General features: G+C 47.8%; 1 protein-coding gene across 1 annotated transcript in view; it reads right to left on the bottom strand.

Annotated features, from left to right (window-relative positions):
• Positions 1–21,217, bottom strand: part of ERGIC1 (endoplasmic reticulum-golgi intermediate compartment 1) — a 110,489-nt gene that overhangs the window by 57,943 nt on the left and 31,329 nt on the right. The window contains exon 2 of the mRNA XM_054691622.1: positions 2,380–2,441. Within this exon, the coding sequence (XP_054547597.1) occupies positions 2,380–2,441 (62 nt within the window). The remainder of the gene's footprint in view (positions 1–2,379; positions 2,442–21,217) is intronic.

Genomic DNA, 21,217 nt, shown 5'->3' with positions numbered 1-21,217 from the left:
AAGGACATAAAAAAGGGCAGACATTGCTATTACGTCTATAATAGCAATGAACTACAATTGGGACATCCACCCGCAGGGGGCTGGTCACATAAACGGGGTAATGGAATGACACAGCTGGAGCAAAGGTGGTGGCCTTTTATATGTCAGTGGAGAAAAGGGCAGGGAGATTGGGGTGTGGTATGCTCCATGAGTGCTTAAAGCAACAATATATCAAAGCTTGAATGTAATTTTTAAAAACTCTAGGACACACACCTGATTGTTAAACATAGTTGACAAGGGAGAGGTGGCAGGGAAAAAGAGGTTTGAGCTGTTGGTGGTCGGAAGGGGCAGGAAGCTTCATTTGAATTTTTTTTGCCAAGTTCATAAACTAATCAAACAGACAAACCAGAGCCCCTTTCCTTCCATGCCCCCTCAATACTCTTTCTGTGGGGATCAAGACACAAAGTGTCACAGCTTCTGTTGTCACAGATCATCATGGGCTGTGGGATTTCAGGCAGAAGAGGAGTGTGGTTCATGCTGATGACTGAGCACATATCCCAGGCTTGCCAGGCATAATCTCACCTAATCCCCACATCAGGATGCTCAGAGAGGTGAAGTGACTTGTCCAAGGTCACGCAGATGGGACAGAGCTTGCAGGACCTGCATTCTCTATCCTGGCTGCTCTGTTCCCTTCCCCAGGGATGCAGAGAGCCAGGGCTGGAGAAGGCACCCACAGCTTCACTGAGCCACACTGGAGGGAGGGAGAACTGGGCAGGGCCTGTTATGGTGCAGGGATCCCCAAGGTCACCTCCTACCTGACAATGGCCTGCCCTGGGAGCAGCAATGGACTCCACTCTGATGTTTCAGCCCCAGGACTTTGCTCAGAGGACAGTCCGTGGGCAGGGTCCCTCCCTCTCCCACACCTCTGATGCTCTGGAGAGGCCAGGCAAGTGCAGGGAGGTCCACCCTTCGCAAGCTATGTAACTTCAGATAAGTCACTTCACCCAGGGAGCTCATTATCTCACCTGGAAAAGGAGAATAACGTATTTCTGTCTGCATGGCGTTTTTGGTTTTTGTTTCGTTTTGAGGAGACATCTTATTGTGGTGTAATAATGGACTATAACTATAGTCCAGAGTTCCCATGGACCCTTCACTGGCTGTCCCTCATGCTCCCACCTTACATAACCACAGTGTGTGTGTCAAAATGAACCAGTCAACATTGTACAATCATGTATGACACTGTTAACTCTCCAGACTCTTCAACTTCCCCAATTTCCCTGCTAAGGCCCTTTTTCTGTTCCCAGACTCTATCAGGACGCTCTATTGTTGTCATGTATTTGGTCCCAAATCTGTGATTATGCCTCGATTTTTGAAGACCTTGCCATTTTTGCAGAGCGCTGGTCCTGTGTCCCACTGAATGTCCCCCGATCTAAAAAATAACGGGGGTTATCTGATGTCTTCTCATGAGGACACTGGGCTGTGGTATTTTCCACCCCATGGAAGTGAGGTGCCCTTCTTGTCACCTCCTGTTGGAGGGTGGTGGCATCCACGGGGCTTCTCATTGGTTGGTTAACTAATGTCCGTCACTGGGTTAAGTTGTCGCTGGGTTTCTCCACAGTGAAGTTACTATTGTCCCTTCCATTCTCTATTCCTTGACATGAGTCATTAGGTCCAGCCCACACACCAGGAAGGAGAATTAAGCTCCTGGAGAAGACATATCCATATATATTAACTGGAATTTTTCTGAAGGAAGATTCATCCCTTCTCCCCCATGTATTTCTATCAGTATAGACGGGTAGACTTTTTTCTTAGTTCTCTGGGCTCCAGGCCAATAATACTATTATTCCTTTTGTGACTCAAGTTTCCCCAGCGTTGGTCTTTGTCTCTCTCAGGGTGGCTCCTGTGTCCTGCTGACACGCCCCCATCCTTTTTTCTATGCTTTCTGGCACAAAGTGTTCCAGAAAGTGTTCTGTACTCTTCCTGTCTCAGCCCCACATGTAGCCATTCCTCCAAGGAGCCCCAAGTCCTTTTGTTGAATTTAGAAACCAAAATCTAGGTGAGATGATTTTTTTTTTTTTAGATGGGTAAAGACGTGCTTATGTCAAAAACTCAAATGGTCTGAAAGGTATAAAGAGCAAAGTCAGCCGCCCTCCCACTCCTGAGCCTGCTTCCTCTCCCTGGGGCAGCTACTATTGATGTCTGGCATGTCCTCCCAGAATTAGGTAACGCCTTCCCCTTGCAGGATTATGGTGAGGACAGAGACAAAGTGAGGAATCATATGAAGGGCCTGGCAAGAGGGCCATCATTTCCTTCCTACTCCCGTCTTTCATTCTTTCCTCCAGGCCCAGCTGTTCTGCACAAGGTGGGGGAGGGGCAACAGCCAGAAGGGTGGCTACTCACTAATGGCCCCAGTGTACGTTGGCTGCGTAAGGTCCTTGGGCACCTTCCTGTAGATGTCAAACCTGTGGAGAGCAAAGGGGACAGGGTGAGGTAGGCATGAAGGGTGGGTCCTGGGAAATGAAGCGGGGGCAGGGGCAGGGGTGGAGGTGGGATTGTGCAGGTGTGCTCTCTAGGTGGGCAAATGATGGTTCTTCAGAATCAGGTCCTGCAAGAGGCCTGAGGGACACCCCCTCTGATGGGACCCCTGTTCCTAACACCTTATACAAACACGATGACCACCTGAAGCACACTTTGCTGTTTCTTGGCTGCCCCCCACAAATCAGAATGTAACCTCTATGAGGGCAGGGACCTACTTAGGTTTTGCACCCCACCATGTCCCCAGACCCCAGCACAATGCTTAGTAGGCACTCAGTAAGCATTTGTGGGGGAAATGGACTGAGGCAGCACGGGTTCTGACGCTAGAGGGAACAGGGAAATGCATTCTCTCCTGAGCTGTATGACGGGGCTGCATTGTTGCCTGAAGTCACCTCTCCACCCCCTCCTTCCCTTTCCGCCCCCACTGCCTCCTCTTGTTTCCATTCCCCCCTTCCTAGGCTCCAGCAGTCTGCTTCTTGAAGATTCTTAACTCCGAGGCAGGAGGTTTAACGTAAAATCCTGCCTGGAGCCCAGTCTCAGCATCAGCTCCTGACGGCTCTGGCTTCCTCCCTACACCCCAGTGTGGGTTTCCTCTCTGGCAGCAGATAGAACCTTCTAGAGCAGAGGGAAGTTGTCAAGTGAGAGGGAAGAATACGGGGTTCTGAAATCAGACAGATTTGGTATGAGTCTGGCTAGCTGCTTCAGAAGCACAGCCCCAGAGTCAAACTGTCCTGAGTTCAAATCATGGCTGGTCCTTTTCCTTGCAAGCAACTTCACCTCTCTGAGCCTCGCCATCCTCATCTGTAAACACGGGGCTACTACAACTAGAACCTGCTGGGCTGTTGAAAGAATACAGGGAAGTAAATGTCTGTGGTGGATCTGACACTGAGCGCTCACAGGGACGGCCTCTCACACACTAGGCTTCCAGTGAAGGAAACGTCACTCGACCCAAGCAGCTGAGTTCCACCCACAGAACTCCAAGTTCACACACTGCTGCCAGGCTTTCTGGTAGAACACGGCCTGGGGAAGAGGCTGGCTGCTCCAGTGCTCGGGGGTGACAGGCGGCCTATGGTTCCTCTGCCATGGGAAACGTGAGCCCTCATAAGCCTCAATGCAATGGCTTGGAAATCTTTCGTAAGATCTGACACTTGGCTCCTGTGTGCTTACTCTAATTACACGTGAGTTGTGCTTGTGCACTGTTTCCTAAGACCTCAGGGGAGACAACTTCCTGTGAGCTGCCAAGTTCAAAGATGCCACTTTCCAGCCTGATCTGTTCCCACCTGCCTGTGCTTGGGCCCTAAGGGCACTAGAAATGGGTTGGGAGTGTGATGGGGGGAGGAGGACACACACATGACTCATCTATTGTACCCGCTCACCCCCCTTATTCTGATACACTGATTCCTTTAACTTTAGGGGTTCACTGGAGGTTCCAGGAAGAACCCAAGAAGGGCAGCGATCTTGGCCTGGGATAGTCCGTGAAGCTTCCTGCAGGAAGTGATGTCTGAACAGAGCAGAGGCATGGGAGTGTCAGAACTCAGCAAGGGTGAAGAGAGAAAAGGGGAGATGGTTACACACTGGGGAACTGATAGAATATGGACATAGTGAGGATAATGGGGGCCAAGTGGCTTAATGTGGGGGAGGTATAAATAGGGAAAAGGAGAACTCCTGTGGTTTATTATTAGAGTGAAATGGAGGTACTGGTGTGGATTCAAGACTTTCAACATACACAACTGCTGAAATCTGTGTGTAAGTACATGTGTTGCATTGTAGGGTAAGTGAAAATTACCAGGCTTTTCCGCCCTCCTGCCATTAGCAGTAATAATACATCCCTGTGTCCTACACTCATGCCTGATGGTGGACACCTGGAGTAGGGTGTGGGCATGCATAGATGGGCACACGGGCTGAGACTGGGCTTACAAGGGCAGCGTCATGGGGACGCCAGCAGAATGAGAACAAGAGGAGAACGAGAACAGAACCAGCAGGGCAGCAAAGGAGAAGCAGAGACCACGAGAGAATGCCAGAGAGCCCAGAAAGAGTGAAGATTCACCGGGGGTTAGGGGGCTTGCTAGCCTCCTGGCCCCCAGGCCCTCCTGCCTGCCTGCCGCACTACATATGGTATAAAAGCTTAATAAAAGCCTGAAAAGCCACCGAGGGCTCCAGGACTCTCCTTTACCCACCTGCCTGGATCATGGAGATCCTGCTCTGTGCCATGCTAGCACTACAGCAGCCACACATCATATATACATCTATTTCCTAGCTCTTTCCACAGAGAGGGTCCAAGAACAGTGATAGTACAAAGCAATGAGTGCAACTAGCTGTTAAAGATCCACACAAAGAACCACAGCTCCTTGCAGAAATGGCTAACTCCAGGGTTGGGCAGGGAAAATAGGAGATGAACTTGGAACATCTTCTTAGGTCTGAAAACAGGAGAGTCTTCAAGGAAGGATGGGCATATGTCAAAAGAGCAAGGAGTCAGCTTAAAGGGATTCTCACCAGTCAAAGAAGACACAATGTGAGTCTTAATATAATCGCAGCAATAGATTATAACCCATTGGATAAAATAGGAAGTCATGAATCTATATAAAGAAATAAATCAAAAAAAGGACGCCAAGTGATGGGATCTGAATAAGACATAGAGATTAGGAGCCAGTTCTTTAGAGCGTTATTTGTCTGGTTTTGATAATGGTCTTATGGTTGTGTAAGATGCTCACACCTGGGGTAACCTGGGTGTCTTTGGATGGTTTTTACAATTTTTTTTGGTACAAGTCTGAAACTATTCTAAAATGAAAAGTTTTTTTTTTTTTTAATTTAATGGAAATGAAAAAAAACTTTTAAAGGGGAGCTTCACTTAAAATTCTACCCAGTGCATTTTCTTTCATGCATATCTGATCACTGTAGGCATCTCAATTTGAGGTGCTGGCTTTACAAATGCTTGCTGAGTATGCTGGGGGTCGCACAGAGTATGTTTTTGTTGGGGGTGGAAAGGGAACAAAGGACAGAGAGAATTTGGATTAAAAGGGAATGGCCACAAAAGGATGTAGGTGTCTAGAAAGAGTGGATGATACCACACAAGATTATAATCTAGTCATGCATTAATTCTCACAATAACCTGGCAAATACTTGTATCATTTTTTCAGGAAGAAGACTAAGGCTCAGCTATAAGCAACTTACTCAAAGTCACCAAGTCAATGATTAGCGGAGATGGGAGTCATGCCCAAGTCTGACTGAGTCCATAGGCCATGGTCCACCATGGCCCTGACCTGTGGAATCCATTTAGAGCTCAGTATTCGGAAAGTTAGATCGACACCTCAAGGTTTTGCTTAATTGCCTTTCCAAGGGCAGGTGGGAATTTCCTACAGACAGGGTCTAGTTTAAAATACTAATTAATTCACTCAACAGGTATCTACTAAGTACCTCTCTATGGTCAGGCAATGTTCTAAATGGCGAGTAAGTGGAAATGGTCAAGGTGGACACAAAGATCATGAAACCCTTGCCGTCATGAAGCAGCCAGTCAAGCATCTTTTGGACCCTTGAGAAGGGCCATCTAAACAGAATATTCTTGGGGCCTCCCTGGTGGCGCAAGGGGTTAAGTCAGCACTATCAAGCTATCGGCAGCCACTGTAGTAAGGGTCTCGCCTGTCCTGTCTCGCCTGCTGCTTCCCTCAGTAATGTATTTCAATGGATCCACCTGTTCTGCTCCCCACTCTGTCTCCGGTTAATCCTCTCACCACCATCCCCCCACCTCTGACCTCTGGCCTATACCCCAGCTCTTGTATGCATAAATAAAATAAATCTTTTAAAAAAATAATAAAAAAACCCAGAATATTCTCTAATAATGATCCCATTCCCAAGCCACAAATCTAAGCTGGGAAGTGGTGGTGGAATAAAGGGAGAGCTGAAAAAGATCCTGGGTTCAGGGTTGACCACAAGTCAAATGAGTCAGCAGTGAATGTCACTTAGAAAATGGGCCATTGGGAGGCTGGTGAGAACCCCAGGCATGTGACAGGCCAGGAAGTGAGCCGTCCCCTCTGGCTCACATTAGTCAGTACCTCACTGTGATGATGCGATTAGCTGTGGCCACACCACTCACAGGAAAATGTGGAAGAAAGGATAAGGAGAGCAGAGGAGGGGGACAGGACATTCATTGTACACCTACTGTGTGCTGAAGTCACAACAGGCTGTCATTTTCTCATCCAATTCTCTCGGTTAGCCTCTGAATTGGGGATTGTCATTCCACTTACAGATGAGGCTCAGAGAGGCTGGTGACTTGGCTAAGTCTGCATACTGACAAAGTGTAGCCGGGATCTGAATCAGGCCTAAGATATAGTCATGCTGCTTGTGGGGATAAATTGGGACCATTTGGGGGAGAGGGGCAGTTCTTAGGAAGAAAGGTTAGGAGAATTGCTTAGTCTCACAAAGAGAAAGCTAAAGATGGACTCTTTATGATTGCCCTGTTCTCTCACTAGACTGTGAATTTCTCACAGGCAGGACCTAGGCCCCCTTGCTGCGCAGTCCTGCCCAGTCCAGGCCCTTGGGAAACTGATCTGAATGAACGAGTCACTGAGTGAATCTTCCCCTGAAAGATCTGATCACAGAAAAATAAGATTAAGATGAAGTGGATGTGGGGAAGCAGGGTGATGGGTACACAGGGGGTCTTTCAATGGTTATCTAGAAATTTTCACTTTAAAAAAAAAAAAAAGATAAAGTGGGCTGAAGTTGAAGCAAGAGAACAACCAACTGGACTTTAGAAAGACTGACCTGAATGCCAAGAGCCAGAAGAATGAGAGCAGGGACATGAGCCAGGTGGGCCAGGGATTTACCTACCACCTGTGGGGATGGGATCCAAACTCAAGAGACTCCACAGGGACCTCCTACCTGCAACACTCTCCACCTTCAGGTCCAGAAAGTATGCTGAGATCATTGCATCCAACCCATTCCTTTTACAGGTGAGAAAAATGGATGCCCCAAGAAAGGGAGGGGGACTTGCCCAATCCAAGGTATATATTAAAATCAGAGTATTTACAACAAAATCAGGCCAACAGAAAATGTGCGAAATCTTTAGTATCGCTCATCTGCTCTTGAAAAGTCACACTGGCTTTTCAGTGGCTGATTTCCCTCTCCCCTTCCCTCAGGGGACATTCCACAATGTCTGTAGACATTTGGGGGCTGTCAGACTGTGAGGTGGGCATGCCATTGGCTGGTAGCTTATGGGCAGAGATCAGGGATGATAATAAACATCCTATAAATCATAGGACAGCTCCCTACAACAAAGGATTCCAGTCCAGACATCCAGTGTTGAAGCTGAGGAACCCTGTTGCATGCAGAGAGAAACTTGGCCTGTGGGAAGCTCCTTTCCCCTCTGGGTGAAGTCACAGCCATGGCTCTGATGGCCCCCATAGAGACCAGGAGTCTGGTTTAAGCAGGCTTCCCCTCTCCCTTTTTGCTCTATCCCCGAGAAAGCAGGATTTGCTTGAATCGAACTGGACAAAGGAACCCAAAGGAAAAAGATAAAGGGCATCAGGATTTGTGACTTATTCTCATGGTGTAATAAATACGGGTAGAACTATCTTAATAAAAAGGCTGCCAAAGCCATACCTCTAACTTCATTGCATCTCAAGACAAAATAAATACCTTAAGAGAAAACATATGTCCACTTCGTTGATCAGAAGTGAGACTATAGGATTTACTTAACAGAAATTCACTTTACAGGCTGCATGGAGCCTGCGGGGCAAAAAGTGGCTACACAGCCTCACCCAAAATAAACACCCATAAGTCTTCTGCTCCCAAGCAAGGAAACTGCTGCTGGAAACCTCTGACTAATGGGTTTCTTCGGTAATTTCTTTTCATAGCAGAATGCCTCAGCTTTGCTATTTTAACTTTGGCTGCCTGGGCCCTCATTTCTATCCTGCTCTTGAAGACGAATCTCAGCTCGCTCTGTGGTTCGCCATATGTGGGCGGCTACAGGCAAGGCGCTTGTGATGTCACTGTTTCCAAGGCTTAATGAAATTAGACCCCATTTAGGAGCAAGTCATTGGAAGTGGTGGGTCATTCATCCCAAAAATAGCTAGCAAGGCTTTTAGTTGGCTCTTTGGCCCGGTCAGCCTTGCCCACCAGCCTGTCAGAGCCCTCAGTGCCAAGTGCCAGGGAGTTGGATTAAAAATGCACTTGTTTGTTCACTTACTCATTCCCTCCGCCTTAATGAGAACCACTGGTGTGTGTTGTATGCGTGCGTGCATACACGTGTATGTGCATGTTGGACGGCACACAGAGGTAAAGGACCACACCACAGCTGGCCACAGGCAGGGAGAGAACCCCACAAATGCCAGTTCTAATGAGCCCCAGAATCACTCTCATGGCTCCCTGATTTCTTCTTAACATTCAACCTGCTCTGTCAAAAGGAAGGAAAGTCTGCCTCCATGTCTTCAGTCAGGATGGTGAAGCTTGGAGGGAGGAATGAGAATAACAGTAGCAATCCTGGAGAAGACTCTGGCTGCCCCCACAGTGGGGGTTTGAGCATTGGGCTCACATTCCTTTGTCCACCCTGTGCGATGGGTACCATCATTCATCCTCTTTTACTTGCCCCAGATACAGGGCTGGGACTTGAACCCCTGTAGTCTGGCTCAGGGACATTTGCTAACCTCTGTGTCACTTGTGCTGGAACAGGGAGATGGGCCAGGAGCTGAAGAAGAGAACTGAATTTAGGGGTGGGGTGGGGTGATGCTCTGTGCACACAGCACTCACAACATGCACCATTTTCTCTCTAGCCCATTCTCTGTGCTTCTTACCCCAAATCTCGGTGCCCATTTGGAGGGCTCTAGCTTCCAACGCCAATCACCTCCACCTGTGACCTTTCCCATCCCAGAACAACCATTCTGACCATAGGGTCCTACCACCCCCCTCACTTTCTTCCACAAAAGCTACCAAGACTGGCCAAAGACGTAGAGGAGGAATGACCACTGAGTTTCTAGAAGGTCCCTTCTAAAGCAGCCTCCCTCCTCCCTGGACTCTGTGGACATATATATTCCTGGCACAGGCCAGAGAAGGCTGCAGGGTCTACCACTTCTGTGGGTGGGCTGGTTCAGATTTGCTCCTGAATCTCCTGTAAGTCATTCTTGTCCATTAAAAGCATTTAGTAAATTCCAGGTAAAAATATAAAACGTCATGTGCATAAGACCATTCACCCCAGGACCAGCTGTAATAGCCAATAACTGTAGACCCTCAAATGTCTATCCAAGGGGACTGGTTAATTGAGAGTGGTAGCAGATGATGGGGTGCCTGGGAAGGAGGGACACAAGGAAACTTTGAGAGGTGATAGGTATGTTCATTATCTTAAAGGTGATGATGGCTTCATGGGTGTATAGATATGTCAAATTTATCAAGCTGTATATCTTTAGTATGTGAAACTTATTGTATGACAATTACATTTCAATAAACCTGTTGGAAAACAAATTCAATAATAGCCATGATTGAAACATACCAAGTACATTAAGCAATCTACGAGTTCATACTACTACTCTAAAACCCTCTTTGGACATCTCATTTTTACCTTCCATTGTATCCTTACCCTGATTTGGCCCCTGATGCCGGCCTGCCTCCCCCATTCTCTCCTGCTGCTCTAGCTAAGATCACACAAGAATCATTAAGGGCCAGGTGCCTTAGGTCTCCTCTGTACCGAACCTGCTAACTGTCCCTTCCTTCTTTTTTATTTTTTTAATTTATATCTTTAATATCATTGTGTATTCCCCATAAAATTCCCACCACCAATTCACCCGTGCATCATCACCATAGTCCCTTGTGCTCTTCTTCCCGTTTTGAATCCTTTTCCTCTCCCTCCCTCACAGAATGTGTCTGATTTATATGGTTGCCTGCTAATTTTGTTTTTATTATTTTTCCTGATCCCTTATTTGGTTCCCCTATAACCCTCCTATAAGTCAAACCATTCGATATTTTTCTTTTTCCTTCTGGTTTATTTCGATGAGCATGATCCCTTCTAGCTCTATCCATGTTGCTGCAAACGGCATGAGTTTATCTTTTTTGATTGCTGAATAGTATTCCATTGTGTATATACCACATCTTCTTTGTGTATATACCACATTGTGTATATACCACATCCAGTCATCTATTTTTGTGTCCCCCCCTTCTTGACTCCCTAGTCTGTTGCCAGTATGACCATGCATCCTCCCTTTTGGTCTGCTCCTTTTAAAAACTCCTTCTATCCCTGATATCCGGGGGTGGCTCCAGGGGCCTGTGTTTAGTCCCTTCTCTTTGAGCTTCCACAATCATCTCATCAATGCCTCAATTTACTGTGCCTAATTCCAGAGAGAGGAGTCAGTCAACAAGAGGTTGTGGTCCTTCAGCTCACACAGTCACACCCAAAGAGCTTCCCTGTACCCAGGACCATCATCCCACCGCCCCTCTCATTTGACATTCCAGAACAGAACCCAACAGTGTCTCCAAAAAGCCTGCTCTTAGAATCCCAAAACCACAGAGGTAGGAGGAACCTCAAGGTCATGAAACACCCAGGGAAGCAGCATTTTTTGTTAGTGAGACAAGGGCCCCTGATTCTTTCCAAGTCCCTGGCTGGGCCCTCTTGGGTTCCCAAAAGCCTGAGAAGTGTTGAGAAGTGCTGTGCTGGCAGCTGAGGCCATGACAATGAGCAAGAAAGCAAAATCAGCTGATCAAGGGGACAATCATTCAAGAAATTCTCGGAGAGTGTTTGAGATGATATGATTAAGTGGCAAAAAGATGGAGGCCTCACTGGCCTGGACTTTACTTAACTTCAGAATTTAGGATTTTTCCAACAGTGGCAAATGCCAGTATTAAGCACTCTAGTGACAGGAAGCAGAAATTGGTAAAAAGTTGCTCTTGCTTTGTGGAAGCCTCTTAACCTGTTCAAAGGACAGTGACACAGGTCCCTCAAGCCTCAACCATGGGTGGACTCAGGCCTAATAAGCAGCTACTGTCAGTCTCACGTGGGAGAGCAGAATCCAAAGCTTACACACGGGAGAGTGGGGGCATTCGCCTTGCAGTCCTATATGCTCATGTGATCTGTTCCTGGAACAGCTGAAAAGGTTGCTCCCACCTCAGGCTCTTTGGCCTGCTATTCTATCTGGAATGTTCCCCCCATAGTTATCTTCCTGATTTGCTCCCTCATTTCATTTAGGTCTTGATTCAGATGTCACCTCCTCAGGGAGGCTTGATCTGACCACCAACTGAAACATTATTCTCGACCTCCTTAACCTTTACTACCCTTTTCTTCATAGTACTTTGTTACCTGATCATATGTGATGTGGTGTTTATTTGCTCACTGCCTGACTCCACCATTAAAATATAAGTTATAGGAAAGCAGGGACCTGCCTGCCTTAGAGTTATATCCCCAGCACCTATCAAAGTTCCAGGCACAAAGCAGTTCCGCAGAATGGAATGGGTGAGGGAGGCAGCATTTCTCAAAGTGTGGTCCAGGGACCACTGCCTCAGAAGCTTTCAGGAAACTGGTTAAAGAGCAGATTTCAGAGTTCTACTGTAAAATTAATTACACTAGGATGGGGTGGGAAGGGCAGGACTCCACACTGCAAAAAATCATAGCTCAGGTGATGCCTGCCCATGCTAGGACTGCTGAGACAAGCCATGCATTTATATCCAAGTCCAGATTCAGTTTCTAAGACTTCCGGTTTGTACCCGTCTGAGTAACTAACTACAGGTCAACAGTGGATGGGGAGGGCCTCCCCGGTGGTGCAGTGGTTGAGCGCTGGGTTGCGAAGCTGCCCGCGGCCTCTGCAGCGCCGGTTCAATCCCCGGCTGCTCCCCGGCCACCAGAGGAGGGTCCCACATGGTGCGCAGACCTCTCCTGCCGCCCGCTGCTCCCCTCAGCAGTGTACTTCGGTCCTTCTGCCTGCTCTGCTCCCCGCTCTGGCTCTGGTGAATTCTCTCACCCTCCCGCGCTTCTGACTGTACCCAGTGCTTGTATAAACAAGCAAACAAACAAACAAATAAATAAATAAAACATGCCTCTATTAAAAAATAAAAAAACAAAACAAAACAAAACAAAACAAAACAAAAAAAACAGTGGATGGGGAAAGACTCTGGCATTTCCTGGGGCCCTGCCCTACCAGCCAACTTGACTTACTCTATCCCACTGAATCCGTCACCCATGAGGCACAACAGGTCGTCAAATAATGTCATTTTGTTATAATGTTGATGAGAAAAAGGCCATCTTGGATGAAATTAACAAAATATGTTAACAGAGGATCTGCTTTCCTTATGTCACTTTGCTTACTGTCAGTTTTAGAGAACCTATCGATGACATTAAGTCTGTATCTTCGACAAATGTGGAAACAGACAGAGAGAGGCTAAGCTCACACAGCCAGCAAGAGGCAGGCTCAGGATTAGGACCCCAGTCAGCTTCCCTTAGAGGCTGCACATTGACTCTCTGTGGCCTCCTCACAGCTCCACACTGGCCCCTAGGTTCCTTGGCAGTCTGTGTTCAGCACTGTCCTTCCAAGCCCCTGCAGAGGCTGGCACTGGCAAAGGGTCAGGGGGCACTTGGTGAGTGAGTGAAGGAGAAAGGGTCCAATGATATTCCAGAACTGCAGTGCGGTGCCACCCAAGGCGCTGACAGAACAGAGCAGGACAGCGAGCAGTCCCCTCTCCTGTTCGCCTCCCCCGCTCAGATGGTCCAATGAGGTCATGTTCTCACAGAAAGAGGAAAGGGCTGCTGTCTCAGCCTTGGCAAGGAGTCAGACTTCCCACCGTCAAGGCCACAGGGAGTGAGGGCCGGGGCATGGCAAGGGCCCCCGACATGTTTCCAAATCACTGGAAACAGGACGCTGCTGATGGCCCCACACCAGGACACAACAACATCCTGAGTGCAGACGCTATAAATGGAAATGTATTCTTAGAGGGGCAGAAAGCGAGTGGGGGTTTTTCAGAAGTGACCCATCATCAGATAAAAATACAGACGGCATTTAAGCGCTGACAGGCAGGAGCTATTCCGGGGCTTGGATTCTCATCCCTGTGGCTTTCCGCCAGGGCACGGCCTTCAATAGAGATTTAAAAGGAAGAAACTATGGTGAAGTTTAGGATAATGTTGGGGGTGGGGGAGGAAGCCATACCAAGATACCTGTGGAAGGTGCCCCTCGACTCCCACCTGCACCTGCCCAGGTGCTTCCATGCTATAGGATCCATGCTATAGGATCACTTTTCAGACAACATTCTCAGCTACCTTGAAAAGTCAGGGCTGAGTTCTGGCTCAGCTTGGGCATAAAAGGTGAGGATAGAACTCAGATTTTAAGAGTTTTTCAGGGCAAGGAAAGCATAATAAACCAAAAGCTGGAGATGGACCTGGTGTCAGAGGAGTGAGAGAGGATATTTACCTCCCATAAACCAGCTTTTATATATGTATATATATATGTATATATACATAAAACATCATTGTTCATTTTTATACAATGTTTGCTTGTATGCTTTCTCATTTCAGGTGTTTTCCCCGTAAAATTTCCACCACCAATTCATTGGTGAATCATCACCATAGTCCCTTGTGTTCTTCCCTTCCCTGTTTTGATTCCTCTACCTCCCCCTCCTTTGCAGAATGTCTCTGATTTACAGTTGCCTGTTACTTTTGTTTATTTACTTATTATGATTATTATTATATTTTTTCCTGATCCCTTCTGGCTTATTTCACTGAGCATAATTCCTTCTAGCTCCATCATGTTGCTGTGACTGGCATAAGTTCATCTTTTTTGATTGCTGAATAGTAGTCCATCGTGTGGGTGGGAGTAGTGACACCCTGAGTCCAGAAAGACCAGCAGAAATGAGGCTGGGAAGGAAGGGTGGAAGGCTGGGAAGGAAAGGTGGAAGGCAAAGCAACTGCTGCCAGAGGTTCACGACTCCAGAAGTCCAAGGTGGCTTAATTAGCACGTGGCAAAATTGGAATCTGCATCCTCATCTGTCTTAACACAAAGTCCCCGTGCTGCAGTGCCCAGGAGCAACATGAGGCCAGGAGCATATCTGGTAAGTTCTTGGAACTGCAAGGAAGTTGAAACAGCTGGAGCAGGAGGTGAAGGGTGAGGTCAGAGGTCCCAGGGAATTCTTTAAAATTCAGCTTCCACTTCCCTCTCTCTGAGAAGCCATCTCCAATCAGCCCCAGAGCTTCTCTCTGTCATCATCTGGCACATGGTGTGTTGTTATTAAACATGCACAAACTGTAATCATGAATGATAGCACTATCCACTGTCACATTAACACTCTCAGTATCCTCCCTCAAAACTGTGAACTCCTCCTCAAGGGCAGGTCTTATGCATCGTGGACTCCCCAGTGCCTGACACTGCAACCTTAAGTAAGAAGCATCCTCTTTAAGCAACAAGAGAAACACCAAGTCACAGAAGGCTGTGGGGGCCTTTCTTGAGCCGAAGAGCTCACCTGAGATGTACAGACGAGCTTCCTAGCCACCCATCAGCAATTAGACTGCCCAGGTAAGCCCCCTTGCAGGCAAGAAGGAGGAGGCTCTGAGAGCGGGCAGAGAAAGGGACTTTCTCCCCACCCCATAATTCTAACACCTGCCTCAACCTGTACTATACTCTAATCCTTGGCGTGTCTGAAAACCCCCTCTTATCTCCCCATCCTTGCTTTAAATAAAACCCACATGAGAAGACAAGAAATATAAAAACAATTCACCAGGGAATATTTACTCTATAGAAAACATCTTTCCCTCTGAAAAAAGTGCCAGGAAATACCAGGTGTCCCAAATGAATGAAGGGGCCCAGACAACAGCCACCTAGCTACTCACATCACCAAATGAGACACAACAGGCATCATGTGCCTCTGCGAGAACACGCTCCCAAGCAGGAAAAAAATCAGCTGGGGCTGGGAAGGTACGGAAATGACAGAAGTGAACTGGGTGGGGCCTGTGGCAAACCAGAGGGGCCACAACTCATTTAGAGGCCAAAAGTCCTCAGCTTATCCTCAGTGGAACGAGGAGCTCAGTGGAACAAGGAGTGGAACAAGGTAGCAGAGTCAGGGAAAACCAGAAATCTGGGATCTTATGCAAAATTACCAATTCAAAAATGATGGCAATGAGGTTTTTTAGAAAGAAAACAATATGTAAATCAAAGAAAAATACTTGTATAGGTCAGATTGGGCTTGGGGCTATAATTTTTTGAACATGGACTTAAATCTTGAAGCATTTCTGTCAGAACAGGCAGGAGAGAAAGTTTTAGAACTTTAAGATCAGGGCGTCCCCACGTGAAGTTCTGGCTCAAGAATCATTCCAGTGATGTGCAGGCTGCTATGGCTGAGACTGGACCTGGTGCTGAAAGGGACTGGCAATGCTTGACACTGGCAGCATGCTTCCAGGGACTCAGCAAGGCTCGTAGAAAAACCGAGGTCCCAGAAGCTACACCAAAATGCCTCCTGTCACAAGTGGGAACTACCTGTGATCCCTGTCTAGGGCTCTGTCCACAACACCCAGATGCCCTTAAATATTCAGCATTTTGGACCTGTTATCTACCAAGGACTCAGCTGAGCTAAGACAGAAGTCATCTCTAAACCAATAATGCAGGTCAATAAGGAAATCTGACTTCCACAGTGATTCATTTTATCCATGGCGTCTTAGGGACAGAAACTTCTCAACAGCGAGGGCTGTCTGAACCCTGATGAAGGCATCATCTGGCACATGTGAGGGTGCTGCCCACGGCACACACTCTTTCCCAGGTAGGGCCTTGAGCTGACCGAGGGGCCTGGCACCAGAGGGAATTGGGGCCCACGTGAGGAACAGCCTGCCTTGAGCTTGGTCCTCCACCTCGCTCCCCCCTCCCACTCGGGGTGAGTCACAGCATTCGACTTCAGTGCTGGCTGCAGAATCTTCAGTTTTACTTGGCTCCTGAGCAAAATGTACTTTTCCAGAGAACACTGAACACTGATTCAACTGAACCTGAATTTTGCAATGCCCCTGCAGTGGCGAAGCCAGCCTCTCCTGAGCACATGCTGTCCCAGGAAATGGGGACTGAAGAATGTTACCACTTCCCTGACTTCTACCTCCTACCAGTTCATTCCCTGGAAAAGCCCTGGACAGATCTGCCATCCTCTTAGCCTCTACTGGTCACCTAACTGCAACTACTCCTCCCTCCAGTTCCCACAGGCACTATCCACCCTTGGGTTGGGTTCCAAATCATCCCCATAATAGGCCTGCAAGGACACCTGGAAAAGACAAGCCCACAGATAATCCAGCCCAGGAAGGGGCACTGTGTGGAGCTGGGTCCCTCCTCCCCACACATCAGAGTGTGTGTGTGTGTGTGTGTGTGCATGTGTGCACACAAACAGCTGGTGGTGGCTCAAGAATCAACAAAACATTGTGTACCTGCTTGATTTTTTAAAAATAGACTATTGTTTAGAGTTTTAGATTCACAGCAAAACTGAGTGGAAAGTAGAGATTTTCCATACACTCCCTGCCACCCCTAAGACACACGGCCTCCTCCATGGTCAGTAGCCCCAAGCAGAGTGGGACATTTGTTACAATGGACCACATTACAGTGTTCCCCTGTTCCTGGTGTTTCAATCCCCAAGTGCGGAATTGCAGAGCAAGGGGCTCTGTGCATTTGCTGCACCTCGGGATACATTTCTCTCTGAATCTCCAGTGTTTCCTATTTGTACGATGGGGCTGCAGACTACTCAGAACTGACTCATCGGCGAACTCGATGTGGACATGCATCATGGGTCACAGCTTTCAGCACAGAGCAGGCAGGGGCCGGTATTTGTCACAAGGACCACTGTGGATCTGTGGCGATGCTACCACTGGCGCTCAAGCCGAGGAGCAGGGATCAAGAGAAGGGGGAGTACAGGCAGATAGATTTTGGGCTTACACAGGATGGAGTTCCAATCCTGACTCTGCCTAGGCAGCTTGAGGATTACAGCTCCCTCCCAGTGTGATTTTGAGAAATGTGTGCAATCACCAGCTAGAAGGCAGAAAGAGCACCCAATAGGCACTCACAAAAGGTTTCTAGTAAGGGAGTAGCCCTTTGGCATTTCCTGTTAAAGTGAAATGTATGGAAGGTAAACAGTGGGCCTGTCTGACATTGGGGTGAAAGCCTGCTGGTTACACAAGGTTATCTTCGAAGCAGAGAGGAAAGGCGAGTGCTGTCGAGCCTGGCTGGTGGATGTGAGCCAGGAACATCTCTGCAGCTGATCAAGGTCTCAGAGTCAAATGACAGCAGAGGGCTGAAACACTGAGGCGGTGATCAAGGCTGGTCAGCAGTTTTTTTCTGTGGCCTCCAAGGGCAGAACTTGGCGGGGGAGGGGGGGGAGAGGGGGTAAAGAGGGAAAATGATGGGAGAGCATCGATCAAATAGTTTGCACTTGCCCACCAACAAGTTCTGTGGGACTATGGGGTCTCAACAAAGATTCCTGTGCTCTTCCAAAAAATGACCTTGGCCTTTCATCCAAATAGGACCTGCCCACCTGGGAGGCCCAGTGCCCCCACCTGTACCCAGAATAGTCTGTGATGTATTACACCCTGGCCATGCAGTGCCTGTGACCCTGGGGGCAGGAAGGCTATCATAATCTCCCATTTCCAGATGAGGAAGAAAACGTCACCATGGCTGCTACGCAGTACTGCAGACATGAGTTCTGGGTTTTCAGATCCCCCAGTGCCACCTCACAGCCCCCCCCAACCCCCTCGACCTGAATTCAAGCCTGGGGTCTGCAGACTCTCCCTGGAGGCCTCCTCAGGGAGGCCTCCCCATTGCTCAGCACCGTGGCCCGTTCCTTCACTCTGCATCCATTCCACAGATATCACTAGCATCTCCTCTGGTCTGGATGCTGGCCAAGGCCCTCGAGATACATTGTGAGGCAAGCAAAGGTAAACCCTGCCAGCTGGAGTGAGTCAAGAAATGTGTTAGTTACAGGAGATACACACCAGGGGGAACAGTGCTGCCTCTGCTGGACCCAGGCTGAAGAGTGCCTGGGTCAGAGGGTCTGGGGCTGGCCTCTGGGCCTGAGTCCCAGCTGTGCAACACACTCAATGTGGCCTTGGGGAATTTCCTTCACTACCCCGTGCCTCAGTTTCCTGGTCTGTCAAACAGCGCCTCCCTCCGCGGACATCTGTGTTAGTACATGGAAAGTGTTTATTCAGCCCCAAGTAGGAGTTCTCACCACTGCACCTGCTGACAGGCTGCAGGGTGTAAGGGACAGAGGGTGCGAACATTACTTTCTTGCCAAAGGAAAGCTCTGCTCTCCCAGACAAGGCCCTCTGAGGGCTGCCTCGACAAAGAGGTAGCACCAGTGGATTCAAGAGCAGGAAATCAGTCCAGAAAGAGGGTATCAGGGATCCAAGATGAGATGACGACAGGAGTCTTGTCCCTCCCCCTACCCCCAGGTTATGGCTGCTTCACACTGGAAGGGAGCATTTCCCGCCCATACATCTCCCAACACCCCCACACACCTCTAGCCCCTCTGCTGTCTTCCTGCCTCCCCTCCTCTGGCCTCTCCTCTGGTCCCTGCTCCAATTCTCTTGACCTTAGCTGCAGAGCTAAGGTCTGAATGCCAGAAAGACTTGGCACATTATAAAAAGTTTCTTAATCTGAGCTCAGATCAAATGCCAAAAAAAAAGCACAACATATTCAAATTAAGGATGGATCCACTAAGAATTCATACACAAGCAACAAAAGTTTACCAGTCAGCATGGGAAGGACAATTATCACACTGGGGTGGAGAGCAAGGACACACCAAAGGTAGAAGTTGAGCAGAAGAACGTGGGGTTTAGTTTTATAAAGCTGGGAAGTAGGCAGAGATCATTCTCTGCCATTTTATGTCTAAAATATCCCATGAAACTGAATAAAACCTAAAAAGTCTCAAAAAGAAATCAATGGCTACAAAAATTTTTAAAAAGAATGAGTTACTGACATATGCAAAAACACGGGTGAATCCCTCAGATGTTACATTAAATGAAGCCCAGCACTTATCATGTATAATTCCATCTATGTGACAATGAAAGGCCAGCAAAACTAAATTATGGTGAGGGAAGACAAAAGGGATACTTCTCATTGCGGGTATTTGTGGGGATGGGGCATGATGGAGCTTTCCAGAGTTGTGGAAATATTCTGTACCTCAACCGGGAAGTGATCATGTGAGTACACATATATAAAAAGTCACTGAGCTGCATACTTAAGGACATGTTACACAGTGCTTAGCACTCAATTTAGAAATTAAAAAAATTATTTTTTAAAGATTTTATTTATTTTTGCATACAAGAACTGGGGTGTAGGCCAGAGGTATGGGTTGTGAAAGGATTCACCAGAGATAGAACGGGGAGCAGAACAGGAGGATCTACTGAAATACACTGCTGAGGGGAGCAGCAGGAGAGACGGATGAGGTCGGCTGTGCCATATGTAGGTCAGCTCCCTGGTTGGGGATCGAACTCAGGTCACTGAGGTGACAGTCGAGGTGATAGCGCTGAGACTTAACCCCTAGGTCACCAGAGAGGCCCCCCGAAATTAAAACTTTTTAAAGGAAATCAATGACCAGCCAGGTTTGGGAACCCCTTACACTGGCTTGGGGTGATCTGAAAAGGTTGTTCTAATTTCTTTCTGTACCAACTTGATGTGACTCAATCCCTGGGCTGCTGGGAACACTTTTGAGCAAGATGCAAGGGATGATACTCAGGGTAAGTGCTCCAGGGACACTGGGTGTAAAGTTAGTCTGATCCAGGAGCAATGCTTTACAATTTACTGTAGGTTATTGCAGAATGGTGGAGGGAGAAATCAATTTAATGAGTTGCAACCAGCATTAAAAAAAATAAAATTAGATGACAACAGAGTAGAAAAAATCCATATGCCTTGCTGGTGTGGAGAATAGTGATATGCTCATTTTATATGGGATATGTTGGTTCTGATAGGGGTAGAAAATGTACTTCTCAGAGAGGGTGGATGTAAAAGCAATGATAAGTCCTGTTGCACTGGACCCCACACAGCTCCATGACATTGCAGGTAGCAGCTCCACACGACAGAGGGCAGTCCTTGGAATGAAGTAGAACAATAAGTGCTATGAAACTGAGGGTAGTACCTCTGAGAAAGTCATGGCTTTTTTTTTTTTTTTTTAATGGTCCAAATGTTCTCAAGTTGAAGGACAATCATGGTACAGCTGTTGGAAGAAGTGGTTTTAAACCTAATCTAGAGAGTCAGGTTTGAACTCAGGGGCCTGGAAGAGAGGTGGGCTGGCAGTGGGAGAACATGTGCCTTCCAGGCCACCGGGGCAGCCAGACAGGTCCTGGGAAGGTGGCTCGGGGGAGCAGCACAGCACTCCTGCACAACCTGGCTTTGGAGGGAACCCAGACAGGGCAAGGGAATTATTTCTGCTCCATTTCTACTCATCTCTCTTGAATGAGTCTAGGAGAAAAGTTATTGTGTACTTGCAGGTCTTTTAATACCTAAGAACCTCACTTTTTAATAAAAAGAACAGGCTACAGGCTCAGAATCTTATTCCACAATAGCCCTGAGCTAGAAGTTTCTTTGCACTGCCAGTTTTATGGATTCTTTAGATTCAAGTCAGTGGTGTTAGTTTTCCCTTTTCAGGGATTATGTAATCTGCTGCACCTCCCCCTGCAGTGACCCTCAGGGCTAATGGCTGTTGCCATGGTCCCTGAGGTCCGGTGTGGGCAAGGAACCATGCGCGCAGGGGGAGAACAGCAAACTCCCTAAGATGCAGAGAAGCCGAA

The sequence above is a fragment of the Talpa occidentalis genome, unplaced genomic scaffold (assembly GCF_014898055.3).
Source record: "Talpa occidentalis isolate TD23 unplaced genomic scaffold, MPIMG_talOcc4v2.1 talOcc4.9, whole genome shotgun sequence".
Taxonomy (NCBI): Eukaryota; Metazoa; Chordata; class Mammalia; order Eulipotyphla; family Talpidae; genus Talpa; species Talpa occidentalis.
The sequence above is the reverse complement of the archived record's forward strand: the minus strand, read 5'-3'. Positions and strand labels throughout refer to the sequence as shown.